This window comes from Macaca mulatta, chromosome 4, assembly GCF_049350105.2.
Source record: "Macaca mulatta isolate MMU2019108-1 chromosome 4, T2T-MMU8v2.0, whole genome shotgun sequence".
NCBI lineage: Eukaryota > Metazoa > Chordata > Mammalia > Primates > Cercopithecidae > Macaca > Macaca mulatta.
This window is the reverse complement of record NC_133409.1, coordinates 115,830,974-115,858,338: the sequence shown is the minus strand read 5'-3', so window position 1 is coordinate 115,858,338 and position 27,365 is coordinate 115,830,974. Positions and strand designations below refer to the sequence as shown.

General features: G+C 34.8%; 1 protein-coding gene across 2 annotated transcripts in view; it reads right to left on the bottom strand.

Moving 5' to 3' along the window:
- LMBRD1 (LMBR1 domain containing 1) overlaps positions 1 to 27,365 on the bottom strand; it is a 151,485-nt gene that overhangs the window by 20,332 nt on the left and 103,788 nt on the right. For both annotated transcript variants that reach the window (XM_028846823.2, NM_001194516.2), the window contains 6 exon segments: positions 26,232 to 26,384; positions 7,301 to 7,365; positions 6,858 to 6,960; positions 6,181 to 6,285; positions 4,449 to 4,598; positions 2,974 to 3,052 (listed from right to left, as the gene is read on the bottom strand). In XM_028846823.2, coding sequence (XP_028702656.1) covers positions 2,974 to 3,052; positions 4,449 to 4,598; positions 6,181 to 6,285; positions 6,858 to 6,960; positions 7,301 to 7,365; positions 26,232 to 26,384 — 655 coding nt within the window.

Genomic DNA, 27,365 nt, shown 5'->3' with positions numbered 1-27,365 from the left:
TCAATCTTTCCTGCTCCACTAGTTCCATCCCATTATCCCCGAAGTCTCTCCTAACTAAAATAAAAAAAAAAGTTCTTGACCCTGCACATCTTCTTCAAGGAATTTTTATCTCTAACATTAAATTTTTTCTCTTTTTTCAGCCTTCATCTCTGTACCTTCCTTATCAGCTTGCCCTTAAACAATGATTATCCTGGGTTCCAGTGTCCATTCTCTTCTCACTCTTTACCCTCTCAGTTTCTCACATATACAGGAACTCATATGTACCCCTGAGGGATTGGTTCCAGAACTCTGTTGGAAACCAAAATCCACGAATGCTCAAGTCCCTTATATAAAATGATGTACTTATACACACCATCCCACATCTTTTAAATTACCTCTAGATTACTTATAACACGAATACAATGTAAATACTATGTGAATAGTTGTTATACTTGTATTGCTTTTTGTGTTTTTTTTTAAATTGTTGCTTGGTTATCTTTTATTTTATTTTTTCCCAAATTATTTCTGACCCAAAGTTGGTTGAATCTATGGATCTGGAACCGATGAATATGGAGGTCTAACTGTATACCCAACTGCTTATGAAACCTCCACCTGAACAATTTTGAGACATCTCAAGTTAACTAATCATTTTTTTACAATTTTTCGAATCTCAGTACGTTTTTTTTTTTTTCTGAGACAGAGTCTTGCCCTGTCGCCTGCCTGGGTCGGAGTGCAGTGGCACAATCTCGGCTCATTGCAACTTCCGCCTCCCAGGTTCAAGCGATTCTCCTGCCTCAGCCTCCCAAGTAGCTGGGATTACTGGGATGTACCACCACACTCAGCTAGTTTTTGTATTTTTAGTAGAGACAAGAGTTTCGCCATGTTGGCCAGGCTGATCTCAAACTCCTGACCTCAGGTGATCCGCCTGCCTTGGCCTCCCAATGTATTTTTTACCTCAGCTGGTAACACCAAAATTAATCAAAGTACTCAGTAACTGGAGTATCATTCTAGAATCTTCTGTTTCTCTCACCATTGCTCTACAACTAATCAGAAATTCTTTCAATTTACTCCTTAAATTTCTTTATTTCACACCCTCATGACCACTGTTCAGATCAGGCTTTCAATTCTCTTGGATTATTTTAGATAGCTCTCCCTCCCCTAAGTGATTTCCATAATCTGGTCTCAATTTCTCAAATCCATTATCTCTATAACCACTATAATTAACTTACTGAAAAGAAATCAGATCATAACTTCTACTTTCTTGCTTGAAACACTTCATTACCTCTTTCGTCACTTTCTAAAACCTTTTATGATCTGACTCATGACTCTGCCTTCCTCCCTCCAATCCCCAAACAAAACCAATGTTCTTGAACACACGCCTGTGCAATTTAAGGTAATTGTTTGTACACTTTATTCTTCTGGCTAGAACAGCCTTCCCTTGATGTGCATACCAGATACCTTAAAATGTAGCTCTGATATCTCTTTTCTGAAACGTTTCTTTTTTGACTACTACTCCACAGTGATCCCCACAAGGCAGAGTTAATTGTGTCTTCCTCTGGCCTATCCCTGTACCTTGTGACTTGTTCCTAATACTCTATTACATTACATAGTTGACCCTGCTATAAAAAACTCAGAATTGGCCAGGCGCGGTGGCTCACGCCTATAATCCCAGCACTTTGGGAGGCCAAGGCGGGCGGATCACGAGGTCAGGAGATCGAAACCATCCTGGCTAACATGGTGAAACCCCGTCTCTACTAAAAATACAAAAAATTAGCCAGGCAGGGTGGCGGGCGCCTGTAGTCCCAGCTACTCGGGAGGCTGAGGCAGGAGAATGGTGTGAACCTGGGAGGTGGAGCTTGCAGTGAGCCAAGATCGCGCCACTGTACTCCAGCCTAGGCGACAGAGCGAGACTCCATCTCAAAAACAAAAAAAAAACCTCAGAATTTGTGTTTTTTATAATGGTATTCATGAATGATTCATGCAGAAACATACAATATTTGACACATTACTTTACCACAAAATAAAAGCATTGAAGGCAAGCATAGAAAACACTTTTACAAATTTTGAAAGAATAAATCAGGAATCCTTAATCAGAAATGAATACTATAACATTCAAAGAAAAAATCACCTAAACAACTCACATAGTAAAAAAAAAAAAGATACTCTAAAACTACACAGGGGTTAAGAGCACAGAATTTTTGTCAGAGTACACATATTATAATTAACACAGTGCCTTGAAAACAACTGTATTTTTTTTTTTTTTTTTTTTTTTGAGACAGAGTCTCGCTCTGTCGCCCAGGCTGGAGTGCAGTGGCCAGATCTCAGCTCACTGCAAGCTCCGCCTCCCGGGTTTACGCCATTCTCCTGCCTCAGCCTCCTGAGTAGCTGGGACTACAGGCGCCCGCCACCTCGCCCGGCTAATTTTTTGTATTTTTTAGTAAAGACGGGGTTTCACCGTGTTAGCCAGAATGGTCTCGATCTCCTGACCTCGTGATCCGCCCGTCTCGGCCTCCCAAAGTGCTGGGATTACAGGCTTGAGCCACCGCGCCCGGCACAACTGTATATCTTTAAAGTTAACTGCTATTATAACTAATACTATTATTATTAAATTAAATAACCAGACATGGATGAATTAAAAATTGTTCTAGGTCATAAGTACTTTTGGTCTTGGTACTAAAAACTGTAGATTCCACCAAACTCCTTTATGTTTTTAAGGAAAAAAAAAATCACTTAAGAGGGATTTCTTATTATACTAGTAAATGTGATAAATAATAACTACATTTTGTTACTTCCTAAGTAATTTTAATGGTTCTTTCTCTAATGCAAATCCTTTCATTAACAAGAAATTCCATTGAAGAGATTTGCCAACCTCTACTTGCTGAAAGTTTCTTTCTTACCACGTAGCAAAACAAATGCATCAAATGATTAACACAGCAAAATGCCAGTAAATTCTTTTCCTACAAAGTTGTAAGTTCTAAAACAAGTTGCTTTTACCTTCAGGAGCATCTGCATCACATCTCTTTGGCACAGAAAGGGTTGAATTGCCTTTATGGTTATCAGAAGTTATATTAGTCTGAAAGATAAAAATATAGTTAAAATGTAAAAACCACATTAATAAATACATTTGGATTTAAAAAGTAATCACTATGAACTGTATACTCCATATACTAACTACATCTATCTAACATTCCAAAATGTAAATTTTATGTAACATTGTTCTTAGAAGAAAAATAATTATGGTAAATCAAACATTAAGGCTTTTTGCAATAATAATCCTTTAGGTCCTGTGTTGAAGAACAGGGTTTCTTCCCAGAACAAATTCCATTTTAAGTACAAAGTAGAGCATCTGAAAAGAATGCTATTTTCAGACTGTGGAACATGCAAAGAATATCTTTTGTCCAAGCAAAAGCATAGTCTTCCTTCATTCCTTCACAGGAGGATGTTTAATAAGCATGACCTAGTGAGGTAGGTGAAGGGGATGATTGGGCAAGAAGAGAATCAAAAGGTATAAGAAGTGAGAAATATGGTTCAGGTGATTTTCCAGCATGGTGTTTCCCAAACTCAGGTCATTCATGTACCTCCATCATGATCTGTGCTTTATCTGTTTCACCTGCATTATAAGTAAACATTTTTCAATGAAAAAGCCTTTTAACACTCATCAATATTATCGAGGGTACTGATTGAAGGTTGATATGTTTGTTAGATTTTTCTTTCTAATTGCATGTTAAAGTAAAGAAAGAATGAAGGAAGTGCAGGATAAAAAAGAAATGATCTGGGCACAATGATTTAATAATGAAAGACTCCACTAAAGCAATGCTTGATCAGGCCCTGAAACATAAATATGGTTTGAACAGTTAAGAAGCAGAGCAAAAGGTATTTTAAAAAAAGGAAACAAACTAAACAAAGTTTGAATCAGATTTGGTCAGAATATTTTGAATCGTCAGAAAATCCAAACACTGTTCTATTAAAACTAAAAGTCACAAGTGGCTTTTGAGAGCTCAACAACATCAATAAATCAGCATATGAGGATACCTATCACGTTAAAAGAATGTATAGTTATCTACATATAAAACATTTATAAAGTCTCTTCTAGGGGATTCATAGTGCCAATGAACGGACATGCTGTGCTCACCAAAATGTTCTTTGGGAGCCACATTATTAAAATTAGTTAAAATGTTATTTTAGAGGAAGTATTATGAGTTTTAATGAAGTACTAACGTAAAGCTCAGTAGCTTAGCATCACAGGGCCCATTTAAGGAACTATTGTAATGAAATTCTGTGTGTTGTTTCAAAAAAACAACAGTATGAAACAAATATAAACACGCTAAAAATAGAAATAAAAAACCAGTTTTAGCAATATTAAATTTAATCTGATAAGCTAATATGCTAACCATCACAATTAAAATTTGATTTTAAATATCACTATCTTTAAAATATCAAAATAATCAAGTTTTAAGTATTTCACTTACCTCTATTAAGTAATTTTGGCTTCCATACATAACATATTGGGGAGCAAGACTATAAATCATATAGCTAGTGTGAAGGACAATAAGCAGAAGTATCATGCAGAGAAAAAGGAGTGCTTGGGGCCTGGTTCTACCTCTTCTGATTTTATATAACTGGAAAGAAAAGAGTGACAAAATTTCAGCAAAATATTTCATTTGTAAAGCATTAAATACTGTTCTTGTGTTATGGGAAATGATTTACACAGTTTAGTCAACCATTATTTTTCTTCCAAAGTAAATACTAAAAATTCTTAATCATCCCAAATAATTTTAAGATAATTCATATGGTCTATTTCCAAAGAAATCTTCTAAACTTACTGTGTAACACTATCTGTTAGAAATTCATGGAGCTAATTGTAAACTACCTCTAGTTCTATCTAAAGATTAGAACTATGAATTTAAACTATAAGTATCAGTAATATACTATGGTTTTATATAACTTTTTATATAATACTGTATAAGAACAGACAATGTCATGTGTTTATAAACATCCATTTCTATGAAATACTCATGACATCCTTATACTTTGCTATAAAAATTAGTTTATGAAAAATTCTGATAATCTTACTAAAGAGCTTTTCACATTTATCTATACTAAAGGGAAATGAAAATACATGGTAACAGAAATATAAGGAACCAGGTAACTTGCTTCATTTCAATACCATAGCATGCTTTTATTTTAGCAACTTAGGTATCACCTCCCTGTTTTATTACTAGATTGTAGTACAGACTCCAATTCCAGATGGGATGACAATAAGACCATTTATAAATTTACATTTCCCAGGTTCTTTCATAGCCAGTAGTGGCCATGTGATAAAATACTAAACATGAAAAGCAAAGCAGAAGTCTGTTAGGGATTTCTGTAAAAGTCTTGTTTTATTGATATAATTGTATACCCCTTTCTCCTAACTACCTTTTTCTTCACAGAATATGAACAGGATAAAAGGAACTGCAGCAGCCATACTACAATCATGACAGAGATACTCGAAGAATTACAGAGATATTGGATCCGACTTTTTGAGCTACTGAAGCAATACTAGCTTCTTTTTTCCATAGCAAGAAATCTTTCATTAGTTCAAGCCACTATTTAACTGAGATCTCTTTTACCCACAGTAGTGGGTAAAAGTAGTGGAAGTAGTGTCACTACCCACAGTAGTGGAAGTAGTGTCTATCTGATACAGCTTCATTTTAAAATTGTTAATTTACGCAAAATAAGCATTTGAAGAAAATAACCAATGATACGGTAATCTTTACTAATAGGGAGGGCTATCTTTTGAGCTTCAGTGTATCTATTATATTCAAATGTGTTTCTACTAAGAAATAATATAACTTTTGGACCAGGGTTTCTCAACCATGGAACTACTGACATTTTAGGCTAGATAAGTCTGCCCTATGCACTACAGGATTTTTAATAGAATCTCTGGCCCCTACCCAATACATGCCACTAGCACTCCCCAATTGTAACAACTAAAAATATCTCTAGATATTGCCAAATGTTTCCGGGGGGGCAAAATCACCCCGTTTAAGAACCACTGCTCTAGATAAAAAGTACTCTTATGTCAACATGAAGTGAAAAGGCTAGTATTTCTCTCACTTGTGGTATAAAGATACAGCTACTATATTCTAAATCTCAGATAATTTGCAATAATGGAGATTACACACAAAATGAGAAAAAAATACTGTAATATATACTTACTCTAATCCAAAAGAACCATATGCCAATATTTCGAATTCCTGCCATTGAAGTAAAAATAAAGTACATAATAATAATTGTTATAAGAATATAATCAAGAGGGAAAACCTGAAAAAAAAGATGAAATTAAATTTAACATACAAACTATAAGCACTCTAACAGTCATATAAAGTAAACTAAAAACATTATTCCCATTTGGCAAATATTTACAATATCAACCTTGATTTAAATTAGGCTACTGTGTTTAAAAAAAAATCCTCAAAAAACAAACAAGTACCAAACTATTACCAAAATTTTTAATACCATTATACTAAGAAAAATCCTAAAGCAAATTAAACTAAAATTGCATTTATTGATGAGATAAAAGACTTGATTAAATATTAATACCAAAAATAATTTGGAGAGGGTCACCTCATGTTATGTAATATATCCCAAGTCAAATTATGTATAACATAAAAGTCTAGGAATATATCAATATAATAATATTTAAAGCAACATGTCAATGTATAAACTACAGGCAAATAAAAAGTAAAACTAGAAAATAACATAAGCATATGTCAAACTATTAATAGGTTTTTAGCATAATAATTTTATGTGGAACAGGATGTCAGAATGTTTGCTAGACTCTAGCATTTTATACTCTAGCAGCTACAGTATAAAATGATTGATATTTTACTTACTGTTTGTAGTAAAGGCAAAAGCATATTCAGTGGATTACTCAGGTTTGCTCCAAAAATTATGAAACCAGAATCTATTCCAGCTGAATGAAGAGCTTTATCTAAACTAAAAAAATTATAATGAAATTTATGTTATACTACCAAATTTTCAGCAAATTTAGAAAAAAATCATAATTTAAGCATGCAAATACATCTAAATCAAAGAAAACAATGGATAACAAATTAAATCTCACTTAAATATCTCACAGCTATTGTTCAATTGATGGAGAATAAAGAAACATTCTATTATTGGACGTTTTAGCCATTCTTTGAGTTAATGCTATAGAACACTTCAAGTAAGAAAACTACTTAAGATGAATAGCCTACACTAATGGCATTCAGCAACAAAATGTATATTATCACAGAATTTGCATAAGTGCTTTAGAAAATGTGTCTACTGTACTTACTTTGACAAGAAGAGAGAAATTACAAACAGTAATGCAACTAAGATGAAAAATATTCCCCAGATGATCTAAAAGCAAAAATATATTCATTAAAATACAGTTCTAAAAGTTGATATTAAAAGCACAAAACCATTATATTCAATATGAGTTGCTAGAATATGACAAAGATCTAACAAAAACAATCTAAGATACATTTTAATTTAGTATACAATTCCAGGCATTTATACCTGAATTTTCATTATGAGACTATTTGATTGAGAACATGTACATAAAAGAGATAAAGCATTTGAAAAGTCTTCACTAATAAGTAAACAAATGAAACTCTTTGTTAGACCAAATACAAAGTTTTTATTCCACTACACTGAAATGAGACTTTAATGTTGACTGAAAAGTACATTATGACTAACAGACACACACACACACCCCAAAACCATGAAATGCAGGCTATATTACCCTGTTAGTTAAAATAGAAAATTTAGAACATTTTCCCATAGAAGTAGTAATATATATAAATGATATATATAGTGGTTAAATTGTATTACAATCCATAAAAGCCTGTACAAGTGATACTATTCCTGAAACAGAGTACTAACAACACTGAAAAAATTGTCATGTAAAACAATGTTTCTGTGGAAAAACGTCCTAAGCACTTTAAGTAGCGGAACACATTTCTCCCAATTGTATGAACTTTATATTAAAGCTGGTAGAAAAAGAGGAAGAAAAATATTATAACTGAGTTTCTAATGAAAAGTTTCAGAGTATAAAAGGGGTGAAATCTATGTTAAGAAAAACCTAAGCTCTTTTTCCCCCAAAATCTTCCCCAAGTTCCAGGGACAACTGGGCTAAAGAGTTGTCAAGACCAGACCCAAAAAGAAGAGTCCCAGTAAGCACAGTTAAGTGTGTGGGGCTCCTCCTTTAACTGGAATTGATATAAAGAGATCAATGAATGTTATGAAATCATGAATGGCAGGGAGATTTTTTCATCTTATTTCACATGACTGTTGAAGTAAATTTTAGAATCCTGAGAGAATAAAAGAAGTAATGCATGAACCTACCTAGCCTGAAAAGATGATTTTTGGAAGTAATTTTAGACCTGCACTCTGGGGAATTCTTCAGTTATGGCAGGGTGCCTTTGGGGTTCACTGGGAAGGACAGAGTTGACAACGAGAGGGGACCAAGAAGGCTATAGTCATCTCTTGAAAACAGAGTGATATTGCATGTACTATTTTTCATGCTGGGATTCTGCAAGAGAATTCATTATTTAAAAAGGGTTTCATTGCAAAAGATTTTGAAGTGACTCCTTTATAGTAACAAATGTTCATTAGTAGAGGGTATAAAGGAGTTAATCTTTTTTTTCTACTAGATTCAGGCATCTATATTTGGTACTGTGGTGAACCGAAAGGCAAGACAGACTTATACTTAGGATTCTCAAGTGAAAAACATTCCTTCCTAATAGCTGTTAACAAAAAATAGTTTGTAGCATGAGGCAGTATAACTACCAAGTGCCAATTAGTAGTAGGAGAACATGATATGGAAACAGGATTTGAAGTTAAGATTCCCTTCCTTTGATGTCTATTTTGGCAAAAAAAAAAAAAAAAAAAAAAAAAGCTAAAAAAAAAAAACAAACCTCTTAGCTATCTTCCCAATCTGTAGAGATGACTGACCCAGAGTTAGACTGCTTAATCAGTGACTTAACAGAATACAGAACAAATGTAAAAAATATAAATACTTTATAAAGACCAAGAAAACTATACATATTTAAATACTAGAACTTAAATTAGTAGTTACAGAATCATATCAGTGATGACCACATTGGGGTGACCTAAATGCTACATATTATGCTCTAGCTATAATGCCAATTTTGAAATAAAAATTAAACTATAGAGGTAACGTCAATAAAAACAGAGTAAGAACTTCTGAACATTTTCTCCTCTGTAAAAGCAGATTACAAGAAAAATCAATGGGGAAAGAAGAGCCTTTTTAACAAATAGTACTGGGACAAGTAGATACCCACATACAAAAGAACTTGTATCCTTACCTCACACCATATAAAAATTCAAACCGGACCAAAGACCCAAATGTAAGAGCTAATAAACTATAAAAACCCTTAACAGAAAACAGGTGTAACTCTTTGTGACCTTTGGATTAGGCTATGATTTTCTAGATAAGATACCTAAAGCACAAGCAACAGAAAAAAAATTGGACTTCATCTAAATTAAAAATTCTCTTGCTTCAAAAGATACTATCAGCAAAGTGAAAAACCAACCCACGGAATAGGAGAAAATATTTGTTTTGTGAATATAAAGAACTCCTACACCTTAAGAAGAAGAATACAATCCAATTGAAAAATGGGCAAAGGATCTGAGTATGTATTTCTTTAAAGGAAATATACAACTGGCCAATAAGTACCTGAAGAGATGCTCAATATCATTCACTAGAGAAATACAAATCAAACCCACAATGTGAACCAGAGAAATGTGAGCCAAACTACTTCATGCTCACTAGGATGTCTATAAACAAAAAAAAATTAACAAGTGTTTATAAGGCTATGGAGAAATAGGAACTCTCATAGAGTTCGGTGGGAATGTAAAATGGTGTAGATGCTTTAAAAAACAGCCTTGACAATTCCTCAAAAAGTTAAATATAGTTATCGTATCACCCAGCAATTCCAGTCTTTGGTATATACCAAACAGAACTGAAGACATCTATCCACACAAAAATTTGTGTACAAATGTTCACAGCAGGCCGGGCGCGGTGGCTCACGCCTGTAATCCCAGCACTTTGGGAGGCCGAGGCGGGCGGATCACAAGGTCAGGAGATCGAGACCACGGTGAAACCCCGTCTCTACTAAAAATACAAAAAATTAGACGGGCGCGGTGGCGGGCGCCTGTAGTCCCAGCTACTCAGGAGGCTGAGGCAGGAGAATGGCGTAAACCCAGGAGGCGGAGCTTGCAGTGAGCCGAGATCGCGCCACTGCACTCCAGCCTGGGCGACAGAGCGAGACTCCATCTCAAAAAACAAACAAACAAAAAAAAATGTTCACAGCAGCATTTTTCATAATACTAAAAAATGAAAACCCAAATGTCCATGAGTTGATAAACTGATAAACAAAATGTGGTATATCCATACAATGGAATATTATTCAGCCATAAAAAAGAATGAAATAATGCTATATGCACATGAATGAATCATTAAAAACATTTATGCTAAATGAAGACAGAAAATACTACATATTGAATGATTCCATTTATATGAAATGTCTAGAAAAGACAAATCCATAGAGATAGAAAGATCAGTCATTGCCACGGACTGGGAGAATGGGGCAGACTGCTCATGGGTACAGGTTTTTTTGTTAAGGGAATACAATTTTCTGACATTAGATGGTGATAGCTGCACAATCTTGTGAATATACTAAAAATCACTGCAATATACACTTTAAAAGGGTGAATTTCATGGTAAATTATGTCTCAAATGAAAAAAAACATTACATAGGTCTGTAATCACTTATCCGTAATTCTGAAATCTAAAATGTTCTAGAAATCAAATTTTTTTTCCTAACTCATTTGTTGATTAAATCTCGCTTAAACTAACATGGGTCTTTTAAAAGTAACTAACTGTGAATATTTATTAATATATATTCACTGCAGAACTATTAATGTGCTCAAAAGAGGGTAAGAGGGCTGCTGCTCTGGGTTCTTTCAGAGGGTATTATTTAATATGTAATATATACATATATTCTGAAAAATGAAAAATTCTAAATTGTATACTACGTTTGATCCAAGGATTTTGGCTGAGGATTTTTGAACCTATATTATTATTATGAACTGATTATTTGTGTCTCCACACACTCCAAAATTTGTATGTTGGAGTACTAACCCCGATGTGATGGTTTTGGAGGTAGGGTCTTTGGGAGGTAATTCAATTGGACGAGTTTATGAAGATGAGGCCCTGATGATGAAATTAGTGTCCTTATAAGAAGAGAAGAGACCAGAACTAGCGCTCTTTCTGCCACGAAAGGACAGAGCAAGAATATGGCCATCAAATCTGCTAGCAACTTTATCTTGAACTTTCCAGTCTCCAGAGCAATAAATGTCTGTTCTTTAAGCCAGGGGTCCCCAGCCCCCGGGGCCCTGGACAAGTACCAGTCCATGGCCTGGCCACACAGCAGGAGATGAGCGGCAGGTGAGCAAGCAACACCACCTGAGCTCCACCTCCTGTCAGATCAGTGGCAGCATGAGATTCTAACAGGAGCATAAGCCGTTTCGTGAACTGTGCATACGAGGGATCTAGGTTGCACACTCCATATGAGAATCTAATGATGAATGTAATGCATTTGAATCATGCCAAAACCATCCCCACTCCAGTCGGCAGAAAAATTCTCTTCTGAAACTAGTCCCTGGTGCCAAAAAGGTTGGGCTGACAGTTTAAGCCCCTCAGTCTATGAGTTCTATTTTATTTTTTAATATAGCAGCACAAACTAAGACAAATATATTGAACACGGTCTGTTAAATACATGTGTAAATAACAGCAGAGAGAGAGAAAAAAAAAGTCTGGTTGGATCTTAATAATCGGGTAAGAAAATATATACAAAGCAAACATATGGAATGGGTAAGGCTAGCTTGAATAAAACAAAGAGGATGCAAGGGAGACAGAAAATATACGAAGTTGTGATACAGGTCTCAATAAAGGAAAAATCCACTATCAAATGGGGGTAGAAGAGAAGGACATCTTTAAAAACACTATTACAATTTAAAATTAAAAAACAAAGCTTGGCTAAAAAATTAAAGGATAAGTCTCACTTGTATTCACTAGTCTCCAGTTTCACTCCTCAGTGGTAATTATCATTAATAGGTTCCTACGAATCATTCCAGAAATGGTGCATGCGCACTCTCACACAATATTAACCAAAAGAGTACCTACCGCAATATTTGCAAACTTAACATTAGTTTCAGTTAAAATACAACACATGATGAACACTGTAAAGGACTGTTCAAGATATGATTTATTTGTAAAGAAAGATATAGTGCTCCTATTCATTTCAATGGCTCTACAGTACTTTCTAAAATGGAGATAACAATTAAGCCAGTCTCCTGATGAACAATGATTGTTTTCACAATGTGGTTATTAGAAGCAACAGTATGACAAATATGATTTTTAAAAAAATTAGTAGACTTTATTTTTAAGGAAACTGTTAGGTTTACAGAAAAATTAAGGTGATAGTACTGAAGTTCTTACTTATCCCTCTCCCTTACAGTCTTCTTATTATTAACGTCTTTCACTTGTGTGGTACATATGTTAAAATTGATGAAACAATATTGATGTATTATTATTAAAGTCCATAGTTCACATTAAGGTTCACATTTTATATTCTATGGGCTTTGACAAATGGATACTGTCATGTATCTACCATCAGGGCATCAAACATAATAGTTTAACTGGCCTAAAATACCCTGTGCTTCACTTATTTATCCTACCTCACCTCAAATCCCTCACAGCCACTCATCTTTTCATTATCTCTACAGTTTTGCCTCTTCCAGAATATCATATAGTTGGAATCAGAGTATGCAGCCTCTGTAGACTGGCTTCTTTTGCTTCTTTCACTTAGCAATGTGTATTTAAGATTTCCTCTATTTCTCTTTGTGAGTTGATAGCTTTTCTTTCTATCACTATATAACATCACAGTACATAGATGTACCACAGTTTGTCCCTTCACTTACTGAAGGACGCCTTGGTTGCTTCTGAGTTTTAGACATTACACATAAAGTTGCTATTAATATAAACATCCATGTACATGGTATCCTCTGGACATAAGTTTTCAATCCAATCAGGTAAATGGCTATGACTCTAACTGCTAGATCCTAATAAACAGGTATGTTTAGCTTTGTAAGAAACTGCCAAACTATCTTCCAAAATGGCAGCATCATTCTGCATTCCCATCAGTAATGAATAAGTAGTTCCTGTTGCTTTGTATCTTTGCTAGCAATTGGTAATGTCAATATCCTTTTTGGATATTAATCACTCTAATAAGCATGAAGTGGCATCTCATGGTTTCAACTGCAATTCCCTAATGATACATGATGTTGAGTACCTTTTCATATGCTTATTTGCCATCTGTGTCTTTTCTTCTGTGGGGTATTTGCTCAGAACTTTTGCTCGTTTTTTAATTGCATTGCTGGTTTTCTTATTGGTGAGTTTTAAGAATTCTTTGTATATTTTAGACACAAGTCCTTTATCAAGATATGGACTGTGCAAATATTTTCTTCTAGTCTGTGACTTGTCTTATCATTCTTTTAACAGTATCTTTTACAGAGCAGAAGTTTTTAATATGAGTAAATTCCAACTTATACATTTTTTTTTCATGGATAGTGCTTTTGGTGTTGTATTTAAAAACTCATTGCCAAACCTAAGGTCACATAGATTTCCTTCTATGTTATTTTCTAGAAGTTTTATGGTTTTGTTTTTACAATGAGGTCTAAAATATATTTTAATTTTTGTGAAAGATGATTTAATTTTGTGAAAGCAATAATTGGATATCTATATGCAAAAAAGATCCACTGTTTTTGCATATAGACATCCAATTATTATTGCTCCATTTGTTGAAAAGACTATTCTTTATCCAATGAACTGCCTTTGCTCCTTTGTCAAAGACCAGTTGGCTACCTTTGTATCTGTTTATTTCTGGGCTCTCTATTCTGTTCCTTTTTTTTTTTTTTTTTCTTGAGACGGAGTCTCGCTCTGTTGCCCAGGCTGGGGTGTCCTGGCACGATCTCGGCTCACTGCAAGCTCCGCGTCCCGGGTTCACGCCGTTCTCCTGCCTCAGCCTCCCGAGTTAGCTGGGACTACAGGTGCCTGCCACCAAGTCCGGCTAATTTTTTTTGTATTTTTAGTAGAGACAGGGTTTCACCGTGTTAGCCAGGATGGTCTCGATCTCCTGACCTCGTGATCCACCCTCCTCAGCCTCCCAAAGTGCTGGGATTACAGGCGTGAGCCACCGCGCCTGGCCAATTATGTTCCATTGATCTAGTGGTGTCTAGTCTTCCACCAATACCATGTTGTCTTGATTACTGTAGCTTTATAGGAAGGCTAAAATTTGGGTAGTGTCAGACCTCCAACTTTGTTCTTCAGTATTACACTGACTATTCTGGGTTATTTTTCCTTTCCACAAAAAGTTTTAGAACCAGTTTCTCAATAACCACAAAATAAACTTGCTGGGATTTTGACTGCAATTGCACTGAATCTATAGATCAAGTTAGGAAGAAACAACATTTAAAAAACAAAATGTTCTGTTTTAAAGACATGAATAAACAGGACAGAAACCAAATTTTTTCCTAGGTATTAAACAGATATAAATAATGCAATTTTTAAAAAATATAATAAAAGGTGATATGTGGTACTCTATGAAGAATATCAAGACATTGCTCTGGTCAGAGTAAAAATATTGTCAGTGTTACTTTACACATGATGTTATCTAAACCAATGATGAATCAACTCTCCAGAAAATTATTTCTGTATTACTTAAAAAGAAGACTAAAGTGTCCCTATCTAATGGCATACTATTCCTCAAAATTTATTCACTATCCCTTTTACATAAATTTAAAACCTTGTATTCTTTTCATTTAAATCAGTGTTTCTCAACTGGGCCTGTTTTACTTCCCAAAGGAAATTTAGTAATGCCTGAAGACATTTTATCATGATATTGGGGGAGGAGGGTGTTGCTACTGGCATTAAGTGGGCAGAGGCAACAGATGATATGCTAAACATCCTATAATGCACAGGAGAGCCTTCCCTCTATGTCCCCACACAACAAATTATTGGGCCCCCAACATTAATTGTGCCAAGACTTGAGACTGAGAGACTCTGCAAAGTGTTAAACTCTGCTTAGTGTTAGAAAGCAGCATCAACTACTAATATAATTAATTATACCAAATATACACTTTTTTTTTTTTTTTTTTGAGACGGAGTCTTGCTCTGTCGCCCAGGCTGGAGTGCAGTGGCCTGATCTCAGCTCACTGCAAGCTCCGCCTACCGGGTTCACGCCATTCTCCTGCCTCAGCCTCCCGAGTAGCTGGGACTACAGGCGCCCGTCACCTCGCCCGGCTAGTTTTTTGTATTTTTTAGTAGAGATGGGGTTTCACCATGTTAGCCAGGATGGTCTCGATCTCCTGACCTTGTGATCCACCCGTCTCGGCCTCCCAAAGTGCTGGGATTACAGGCTTGAGCCACCGCGCCCATCCCCAAATATACACTTTTAATCATTTTCTCAAAATCAGTTGTGTTTTCAGATGCTTATTAACCCAATTCAATCCTAAAATTCAATGCTGCATGACAATCCTAAAATTCAATGCTGCATGACAAAAATGAAACAAAAATTCAAGGCAGTGTGTAAGGAAATAATATAGGGTCAATTTTTGAAAGCCACACCTCTTATCAGGTTTCACAGGTGAATTGCCTATATCCATAAAATAATATTTGTACTTCTAGAAATGTAATAAAAGAGTAGAGAGTAAATCAAAGTTACAAATGTAAAATAAACAGTGACTACTATCACATTTTATTATTAATGTTGCCTTAAATTTATGAAATACGTGTATTGCTTTCTTTTGTTGCTGAGAGCAATGGCTGATGTGAAGAATGTTTAAAGAAAAAAATAATGTTTTTTTCAGATAGATTGAAGGGCCTGAGGAAAGAAAACCTTTTAATTTTCTTTATCTTTACTAGTAATGAGGACAGGAAGCATAGGTATGTGGCTGCTGTAAAGCTGCTTAGAATCTCGTAACTCAAGGTGTAGTCATGGACCTTCAGTATCACTTGGGACCTTGCTAGAAATACAGAATTTTGGGATCTATCTCGTGCTAACTAAACATAATCTGTATTTTAATAAGATTCCCAGGTAATTTTTTACAAACACTAAAGTTTGAGAAACCCTGCCTTAGAAAAGTCATCTAGAATATTAGATGACTCTTATGAAAAGATGCCTCAAACTCATGTTAAGAGTTTGAAAAGAGAATTTAGGAAAGGATAATTGGATTTAAGTTTTAACCAAACTAAATTTTCTCCTCTCCAGTCCATATGACTTTTTTACGTCTAGTTCTCCAATGGTTGAGAAGCAGCGCATCTCAGGCCCCTAACTCAAATTAAGTAGCAAACTGACTAGTCTTCAAGACTTTCCTCATAGGTAAAAGGGTAAAGACACATGGTTTTCATTATCAAATTTTGATAAGACATTGTAACGAGTTATAATAATTCTGTAAATAGAATTCTATTTTTTATAAGTGCCCTAGTTCATAAAGTTAAAAAAAAGTTAGAAGATCAATGTTATTCAGCCTTGCTATAAAATATTATTTTCCAAGTTGCAAAGATTCTCATGATGATTTGTCAATGCAGTATCACTCAGCTCTTGATTATAATTTTCCCTATTGTCTATTAGGAGCAATTTCTTTAGTTCAATATTTCTCTGATGAAAGGTTTTTTCATTATTTTATTCTTAAAATTTTTGTGGGTACATAGGTGTATATATTTATGGGGTACATGAATTGTTTTGATACAGGTATGCAATGTGAAGTAAGTACATCACGGGGAGACAGATGTTTGTAAAATTTGACAATGAAGAAAGGAGATGGGTAAGGATATAGCCAATTTTTTTAGAGGAGGAGAGAGGGGATCCAGTGAAACTTAAGAGTTTAAACACTTTATTTTAATATAATTTCAGACATATGCAAAAACAATACAAAGAATTCCACTATACCCTTCGCTCATATTCTCCAAATTTTAACATGTTACCCTTAATCATTCTCTTTTTAACAAGTCTTAATTACTATATAATATCAATTTCTCTTGAACAAGGTATTTCACAACCTTGATATTTTGTAGAGTCCAGGGAAGTTAATTTGCAGAATGTCTCTCAATTTGGATTGTCTATTTTCTCATGATTATATTTAGATTATGCTTTTTTGGCAGAAATGACAGAGAAGTGTTGAGTCCTTCTCAATACATCATATCAAGTGGCACAGTCATGTCTATTTGCCCCATTACTGATGAGCTTAACTTAAATCATGTAGTAAGGTGGTTTCAGTCAGGTTTCTCTGTTGTACAATTAATATTTCCCCCTCTGTAATTAATGTTTTGTGGTGAGACACTTTGAGAATATGCAAAATCTTGTTGTCACCAAACATTTAACTTCAAGTTGAGTATCCACTGATGCCTCTTCCCAGAAACAATATGTTTTTTTCTGTGGTATTTGTCAAATGCTGATTTTCTAATTGTTTCTATATTTATTTGTTGGAAATTCTACTGTAGGGAAGAGCTTTCCCTTCCCCATCATTTACTAATGTATTTACTTTATTTATGTCAATATAGACTCATAAATTCTTATTTTATTCAATTAGTTATCATCTGTTATTATCACGGATACCTAAATGGTCCCAGATTTAGGCAATAGGAGCCCCTACAAACTGGTTCCTTTTATTATCCCCCCACTATTCTCTAAACACTTCTTACATTGTGGCATCAGATGCTCCAAGCTTATTAGGTGCTTTCTCAGCAACAGTCCTAAAATCAGACATTTCTCCAAGCAGCACTAGTTCCTTTTAACGAAGTTAGGTAGTGGTCTATCTATTAATAAAAACATATGCATATGCAGAAATCATTACTTTATTAGTACTAAATTAAAACTCTATTTTCAATCCATGGTTGGTTGAATCTGCAAATGCAGAATCTGCAGATATAGAGGACTGTTGTAATTCATCTGTTTTTCTTCTCCCTACCTCACACTGCTTTCTACCTTTATCTTTATTTTCTTCTTTGTAATTCCTTTTGTTCTTCTGATAGCTTTTTTGGGATTGGAATTTCTTGCTTGGACATTTGGGGGGTTTTTTTCCCACTTTTACTGGTAAGTGTGTTTCAGGCTATGAATTTCTCTGTTGTTGTGCAATTCATCCTTTGCATCAGCTCCTAAACTGACCGTTCTTAAAGATAACTAGGCTCATTTTCATCATTATCCACCTTAAAGTGATAATCTTTGTCAGCCTTTAGTTCACAACTGAAAAGATAGCTCTGGGGCCTCAGGGGGCTCATGTCCATGTCCATCAAATCTTCCATCAGGTGGCTGCATGCACTTAGGTGGGAGAGAAGGCAGACGGAGATAAACAACCACTGCTCAAGAGAACAGTCGCAGAGGACGGAATCACACCAGGACTGATCTCTGTTTTAAAGGTATCACACAGATTCTAATATGTTTCAATTATCATTAACTTTTAGAAATTCTATATTTCTCCTTGCTTTTTGATCAAAAGTTGCTGAATATAAGGTTAATTTTCAAGTGAAAAGTATGTTAGTTTATTGATTTTGTTACAATTTCTAGTTTTAATGCACTGCAATCAGAGAAAAGTTGTTTGCAATATATCTGTTCTCTGAAACTTCCTGATACTTTCTTCAAGATCTAATTAATATATGATCAACTTTTGTGTTCCCTGTGCATTTGGAGAAAAGGTTATTTTCTATTATCTAGATGTAAAGTTTGAAAGTTGTAAGTTGTACCTTACTGATTATTAGGTCTTCTATATTTTTACTCTATTTCATCCACTTGAAATGTCTTACCCTGAGTATGTTGTTAATCTCCTATTACTACTATATTTCAATCTTTATCTTCTGAAATCTCCCAGAGTTTTTGCTTTCAAGGTGGCTGCTGTGTTAATTGGTACACAGATATCCACAGTTATTACACCTTCATTCTAAATTGTGGCTTTTCATATTAAAAAGTGTGTGAGTTTTCTACTGCTGCCAATGACACACCACCACAAACGTAGTGGCCTGAAACAGCATCCACTTATTATCTCAGTTTCTGTGGGTCAGCTATCTGTGCACAGTGCAGCTCAATGGAGTCTCTGCTTGAGGTCTCACAGGCCCAAAACCAAGGTGTCGGTAGGGCTATGTTCCCTTCTGGAGACTCTGGGAAAGAAATACTTTCATGCTCATTCAGATTGTTGGCTGACATTCAGTTCCTTAAGGTTGTAGAGTTGGAGTTTTCATTTCTTTGTTGGCTATCATTTGGGAACATCTCTCCGTTTCTTAAGGCTGCTTGCATTCCTCGTCACATTTCCCCCTCCATCTTAAAATCAGTCACGGAAAGTCAAGTCATTCTCACACTTTGAATATCTTTGATGTACCCTTTATCACTTCTCTCTGACTCTAGTCCAGAAAGTTCTCTGCTTTGAAGGGTTCATGTTATTAGACTGAGCCCACCTGAATAATCCAGGATAATCTTTGTATTTTAAGATTTATAACCTTAATTACATTTGTAAGATTCCTTTGCCACTTAACGTCACAGGTTTCCTGGATGAGGCCATCATTAGGTGAAGAAGCAAGCACTGGACCTACCACAAAATGTGTCCTTCTTTGTTACAATTGGTGTATTTTGGCTTGAATTCCATTTTGTCTAATAGGATCACTGTTTCCTTAATGTTTCCATTTGTCTAGTAAGTCTTTGAACACCCGTTTATTTTTAGTCTTTTTGAACTACTGTTTTAGGTATGTCTCTTTTAAATAGCATACATTGGATCTATCTTCTTTGTGAAGAAAATTAAAATTTTTCTTCTAATGGTGAGTTAGGTCTATTCACATCTGTTGATATTATGAACATATTTAGTCTCAATAATATCTTACTGTTAGATAATTTTGTGTATGTTATATTTCCTGTATTCTTTAGGTACCAAGAATAGGCAAACATGGAGAGAAGAGAAATCACTAGGGAATGGAGAATTACCGTTTAACAAATGTATTGTTTCTATTTGAAAAAGATCAGAAAATGAATAGTGATGATGGTTGCACAACATTGTGAATGTACTTACAGCTATTGAATATACACCTAAAAATATTCCAAATCATAGATTGAGACATATATATTTTACCACAATAAAAAATCTAAAAAATATACGCAATGTAATTACAAACATGAATTTATAATTTTCTGTATAAGCCTAAGAAGTATATATGGTAAAATCTCAAGTTACATTTAAAACCTAATGATCTATAAGTTACCCAGGCCAATTAGCTGTATAAGCTCAAAGTATACTCTTCTGTCAGGGAAGAGTTTATTTAAGTATTTAATGAACATCAGACTGTATGCTTAGAAATGTGTTCAATATTATATATAAATGCTGTTTTAAAGAGCTATTAACTTATTCTAATTAGGTGCTTATTTTTATAATTGTCTTCAGCATAAAACTTATCTCCCTTCATTTTCATGGTAGGATTTAAGAACTTGAAAAATCCTACATATAGAACTATAACAGCAGCAGCTGCAATTTTCTGAGCTGTTTATGTCAAAAGGAACTGCACTGCATACATTATTTCATTTAATTCCCACAACAAAATAAGGCAGGTATATAATTCCATTTTAAGAATGAGAAAAGTAAGGTTCAAAAAGCTTAAGTAAGAAGAAGTTACATAGTTGGTGAGGAGTAGAGCAAGGACTCAAACCCAGGATTAGGTGACCATAAAGCCTATGCTTCTGAAATAAGTTATGTATATGCTAGGGAAATGCATGGTAATCACAAGATCAACAGGCATCTTCATGGGAATGAAAAAAAAAATCCTCCACTAATTTTAAAAATTGTAAATTTTTTACATTTGCAAAAATTTTAATTTAATTCATTTCATAAAAAGACAAACATGAATTATGGTAGAGAATAAAAGGTAACACTGGCACAAAATTTTGAGATAGAACATAAGTTCTAAGAAATTTAATGTCAAGAACTTCCCAAAGATCTTAAATTACCTTCAGCATATACAGAGACAGCTGTATAGAAGGGCAAGTGCACCTAGATCTACTTTCTTCCTCTAGTTTGACTTGAATGTTAATGCCTAAGAAACACTAAATGAGCTGGGCGTGGTGGCTCACGCCTGCAAACCCAGCACTTTGGGAGGCTGAGGCGGGCGGATCACCTGAGGTTGGGAGTTCGAGACCAGCCCAACCAACATGGAGAAATCCCGTCTCTACTAAAAATACAAAATTAGCCAGGCGTGGTGGCGCATGTCTGTAATCCCAGCTACTTGGGAGGCTGAGGCAGGAGAATCGCTTGAACCTGGGAGGTGAAGCTTGTGGTGAGCAGAGACTGCGCCATTGGACTCCAGCCTGGGCAACAAGAGTTAAATTCCATCTCAAAAAAAGAAAAGAAACACTAAATGAAAATTTGGCTTTCTATTTCTGAATTATTACACCAATTGTACACAAACACCGGAGGTAATAAATAACAACTTTCATATCTCATTTAAGGAAAAAAGCAGTGTTTATCTCATCATAATACAAGTTAAACCCTCAATTACATAATGACTAGTTTGTACCCCTAGAGATTCCTTCAGGCATGCCTATTACCCTATTCCTAACTTAGGACCAGACACGGAAAGACGGGTAAAAATTTAGATCAATATTCAGAAATGACACATTTACTAACATAAAGAAGAACTGTACTGGAGGTTTCTGCCAATGAAATTAGGAAAGTAAGAAATAAAAGCAATTACAAATCTTATAAGGAAGAAGTAAAACTGTCTTTTAGCAGCTGATATGATCATGTACGAAAGAAACCCTCCTAAGGAATCTACAATGAAGGTACTAGAACTAATAATTTAATCAGGTTGCAGGATATAAGGGTAAGATACAAAGACAAATTTCTACATACTAACAACAAATATTAAAAACTTAAACAACATAATTTACAAGAGTATAAAAAATACTTGGAGGTAAATTTATCAAGATATTTGTAAGACCTCTACATTGAACACTACAAAACATTCCTGAGAGAAATTTAAGATGTAAATAAATAGATACCATGTTCATGGATAGAATATATCAGTTCTCCCCCAAATTTACCTATAAGAGTGAAAGTAATCCCAACAGATGGCCTAGTGGATGTTTTGTGGAATTATAAATTGATTCTTAAATTGATATGAAAATGCAAAGGATTTGGTAAAGCCAAAACAATTTTTAAAAAGGGAAATAAAACTGAAGAATTTATACTACCTAACTTTATGGCAGATTATAAAGCTCTAGTAATCAAGTATTAGCATAAAGACATATAGATCAATGGAGTAGAGTAGCGATTCCAGAAACAGACCCACACTTATACTACAATCAATTTATTTGACAAAACTTCCAAGGAAAGTCAATGAGCAAAGGATAGTCTTGACAAAAAATTATTCTGGAACAACTGGATATCCACATAGAAAATAAAATGAACCTTAACTCTTAAGTCATACCATAGCACAAAAGTAACTTAAAAGGGGCCATGATCCCAAGCATAAGATGTAAATCTACAAAATTTCTAGAAGAAAATGTTTGTTACCTTAGGATAGACAAACATTTCTGAGGACATAAAAATATGAACCAAAAATAGGCATATAAATTGGAATTCATCAAAATTTAAGAAACACCTGAATTACAGTGTTAAGAAACCAAAAACGTAAAGAAAACTTGCCATGAACTAGGAGACGATACAAGACATCAATTTGACAAAGTGCTAGATCCAGACTATACAACGAATGTTTGTATCTCACTCATAACAGAAAAACCTAATTTAGAAAATGGCCAAAAGATTGAAACACACATTTTATAGAAAATAGCCAATAAGCATACAGAAAGATGCTAAATATCATTTAATCACTAATTAAATGCAAAGCAAAAATGTAAGATGCTACTGCACATTCATAAGAATAAGTCTTACAGACACTACGTAAGAGTTGAAAAGAATGTGAAACAATGGGCAATCTCTTACTGCTATGGGAATGCAAAATGGTTGTAACTCTTTTGGAAAACACTTCAGCAGTTTCTTATAAAGTTAAACATATTAAACATTAGATCCAGAAATTCTACTCAAGTATTTATCCAAAAGAAATGAATGAAAGCACATCTACACAAAGGTTTATACAAAAATATTCATATTAGTATTATTCATTATAGTCTCAAACCAGAAACAACCCAAATTTCCACCAACAGGGGTGAGTGAATAAACAAACTGTGATACAGACACACACTGTAATACTGTTGAACAATAAAACTGAATAAACCACTGGGCAAAAAAAAGTATTAAATAATAACATGAGCAAATCTCAAAAACTGTGCCATGCCAAAGAAGCCACCAGACAAAAGATTGTGCAGTCTATTATTCCACTTATTTAAAATTCCAGAACACATAAAACTGACCTCTAACGATAGAAGGGACATCAACAGTTACCTAAAGTCTGAGCTCAGGGGAGCAAGACAGGGCATGAGGTAGATTTTCCAGGTGATGTGGATGTCCTATCTATCTATATTCGACAAAACCTTACACTGAAAATCTGTAAATCTTACACTGTAAAACCTTACACTGTAAAAATCTGTATACTTAGTAAAGTTGATTTGAAAATCCTTCTAAACATGTTTGGTGAAATGGAACACAGCACATTTAAAAGAAGGCAGCTGATGTTAGAGACCAGATTATAAATATTTATAAAAACCTAAAAAACAATTTAGGATTAAAATAAAGCTGGAGAGGGTTTTATCATACTTGCAGGGCTATGAAGACAAATCACCTTGGGGAAAAAAAATCTGGGGTAAAGTTTTAAAAATTTATTCTAACAGAAGATTTAAAAAATGATTATATAGAAAAACTAACTGATTATGGTCTATTTTTTAAAATCTCTTTCAAACCAGGGTCTTTTTAGGGTGAGCAGTTAGTGCATTTCTTTCTAATTATAAAAGGTGGAGAAAGCAGCATCCGAATTGAACCTGACTGACTCATCTTTGAATGGTTCTTTGAACCATTTCTTTTTCTTTTTTTAACATTTAAGTTCACAGGTACAAGCGCAGGTTTGTTATATAGGTAAACTTGTGTCATGGGGGTTGTTGTACAGGTTATTTCATCACCCAGGTACTAAGCAAGGAACCCATTAGTTATTTTTCCTGATCCTCTCCTTCCTCCCACCCTCCACCCTCTGAAAGGCCCCAGTGTGTGTTGTTCCCCTCTATCTGTCCATGTTGAATCACTTCTTTTAAAATTTAGCCCAAACCCACTTTCTAGCTTCATTTTGCCTAACTCCAAGTTAGTGCATTCACTGAATTTTCTGAATTACAACTTGTATGCTACTGTATACAAAGGTCTGGTGTTTGAAATGCTTCCAGATATAGAATGAGCATATTTAGAAGTCTGTGGCCAGCAGTTTTTGTTACTTTTTAGTCTGAGCCATATTAAAATGATCTTAATTCATTCTATGTAGTTAGGTTAAGTACCACAGTCCCAAGAATCCAAGGCTGGCAAACAATGGTTTCCAAAAACAGAAAATAATAATTTTCCATGTCAAATAATGTCTTTTTTTTTTTTTTTTGTGACGGAGTCTCACTCTGTCGCCCAGGCTGGAGTGCAGTGGCCCGATCTCAGCTCACTGCAAGCTCCGCCTCCCAGGTTTTACGCCATTCTCCTGCCTCAGCCTCCCGAGTAGCTGGGACTACAGGCGCCCGCCACCTCGCCCAGCTAGTTTTTTGTATTTTTTTTTTAGTAGAGACGGGGTTTCAGCATGTTAGCCAGGATGGTCTCGATCTCCTGACCTCGTGATCCACCCTTCTCGGCCGCCCAAAGTGCTGGGATTACAGGCTTGAGCCACCGCGCTCAGCCCAAATAATGTCTTTTTACATACTTTCAGAAACATAATCTAACGATGAGAAAAATTCTATTACTGTAAGTCAGAGTTCCTGTGTTCTTTTTTTTAGATTAAAGAAAGTCATTTTGTTTCTCGCAGTTTTCACAACCCATACAAATGGATAAATTCATAAAGAAAATGTCACACATACAAAATTGGAATATTATTCAGTCTTGTAAAAAATAAGGGAATCCTCTCATTTGTGACAACATGGATGAGCCTGAAAGACACTATGCTAAATGAAATAAGTCAGACATAGAAAGACACTGCACAATTCTTATATGAGACACCTAAAATAGGAAAAAGTATAGATACAGAAATTAGAATAGTAGCTACCAGGGAATGCAGAAAAAGATAAGAAAAGTTGTCATCTAAGGGATATAAAGATGCAGTTACACAAGATGAACAAGTCTGCCACGAAAGACAGGGCCTATAGTCAACAATAGTATGTAGTACATATGAAAATTTTAGAAAGAATGGATCTCACTTTAAATGTTAAATCAACAACAGCAACAAAGGAAAATATAGAAAGTTTTGGAGGTGATGTATATGCCCATTACCCAGAATGTGGTGATAGCAACATAAATGAATATGTATGTCTGAACTCACCAAACTGCATTAATTATGTGCAGTGTTAAAAGAAACAATTGGATCTCCATAAAAGTGGGAGGAAACACCAGTATGGTAAGGCATGAAAACAAAAATGTACACCAGTAGAAAAGAATAGAGCGCCTAGAAATAAATCCACAAACTTAGTCAATTTATTTTTGACAAAGGTACCATGAATACATACTAAGGAAAGGATAGTCAATCCAACATAGTGCTGGAAAAAATGAACTCCATGCCAACAGAATGAAACTGGGCCCTCATTTTAAATCATACACAAAAACCAAATCAAAATAGACTAAACACTTAAACATAAGACCTGAAACTGTAAATCTACCAGGAGAAAGCATAGGCTTCTAAGATGAGTCACAGATCTACTTATAGGAAAGTATAAACTTGAAGAATATGCTAGCAGCATATTGCAATACTTACCTATATTTTTATTTTTATTTCTCAACAATTGTTGTAATACATTGCTCAGAAAGGTTATGCACCTTGCCCAAACTACCAAAGAGAGCTGTGATTTAAAACCAGATTAAACTCCCAAATCCATTTTAAGTACCATGCTGTAATGCTTCAAAAGGAGAGCTCAATCTCTCCAAGAGATACTACATAAACTTGGGAGAAGAGTGACAGTATAATTTTTGAAAATTTAATTTACCTTCAGGGGACGCAGAGCGCCACAAAATTTTGTCCACCAGCTGTTTTCAATGAATTCTAAATGCCTCTCTCTCTTCTTAAGTGTTCGTAACCTTTCTTCAAACTGTTTTAAGGCGCGTTTATCCCTTGCTGGCAAAGGTCGACCATCTTTGCTCTGCAAATGACGGAACAAAACAAAAGTTTTACCATTAACATCTTAATAAAGTACCCAGCAGATTTAGCAGATCAGGTGACAAAACTTTTTCAGGATGGACACTGTTTAGGCAAATTTACAAACTAAAAAATCGTATAACTGCAATAAACATAAGATAACCAAGGTCAGCATAAAAATGTGGATGTGTGTACATTTATGCCTACCTTCCTCTTGATCCCAATACACGGTAGTTATGTGGAGAGAGATAACCATTTGTAAAAACATTCCACAAAAAGTGTATTTGATAAGAAGTGTTAACTACTATGTACTTTGCTAAATGATTCTCCCTCCTCTCCAAACTCACTGTATCACTTATTTTAATAGATTTGGCTCTGCCCCTTCCCTCTCTTTAGTCAAGTGGTTATGTTACCTGAACTGATGCCTCTCAGCCCAATTCAAATGCTAGCAGAATGAAGCAACACAAGTACAGATGGCATGGAGAGGTTTTTGTAACAATTGCTAACAATTGATACTTCCTTGTTTTCCAAGTACTCTGGCAAATGAGTCAAACTTTCTTTGGCCAACCTATCTGACAGATAATTTCCATCTATTTTTACATGATACTTTCTGTAACCATGAGCCTTTCTGTAACCTTTCTCATCATATCTCATAGATACACTTTCCCACTGAACTCTCCTGCTCCTGTCTTTAATTGGGTACAAAAAATAAAACAGCTATTAAATACAGAAAAGGTAAAATATAAAATTGTTTTTATCAGCAGGAACAATAAAAATATTTGTATAGGATTATATTTTTAAAATGCAGATACATTAAGTATTAGAATGTCTTTAATATTCCTATTAAGGTTTAAATAGGTTCCTAGCAGATACACAACATATTGCTCTCCCATATATCCTAGTGCAGCCTCAATTTGAAATCATAAATATAATGCAGAGAATACCTAGGTAACATTTAATAAAGAGATTTACACAGTTACAACAA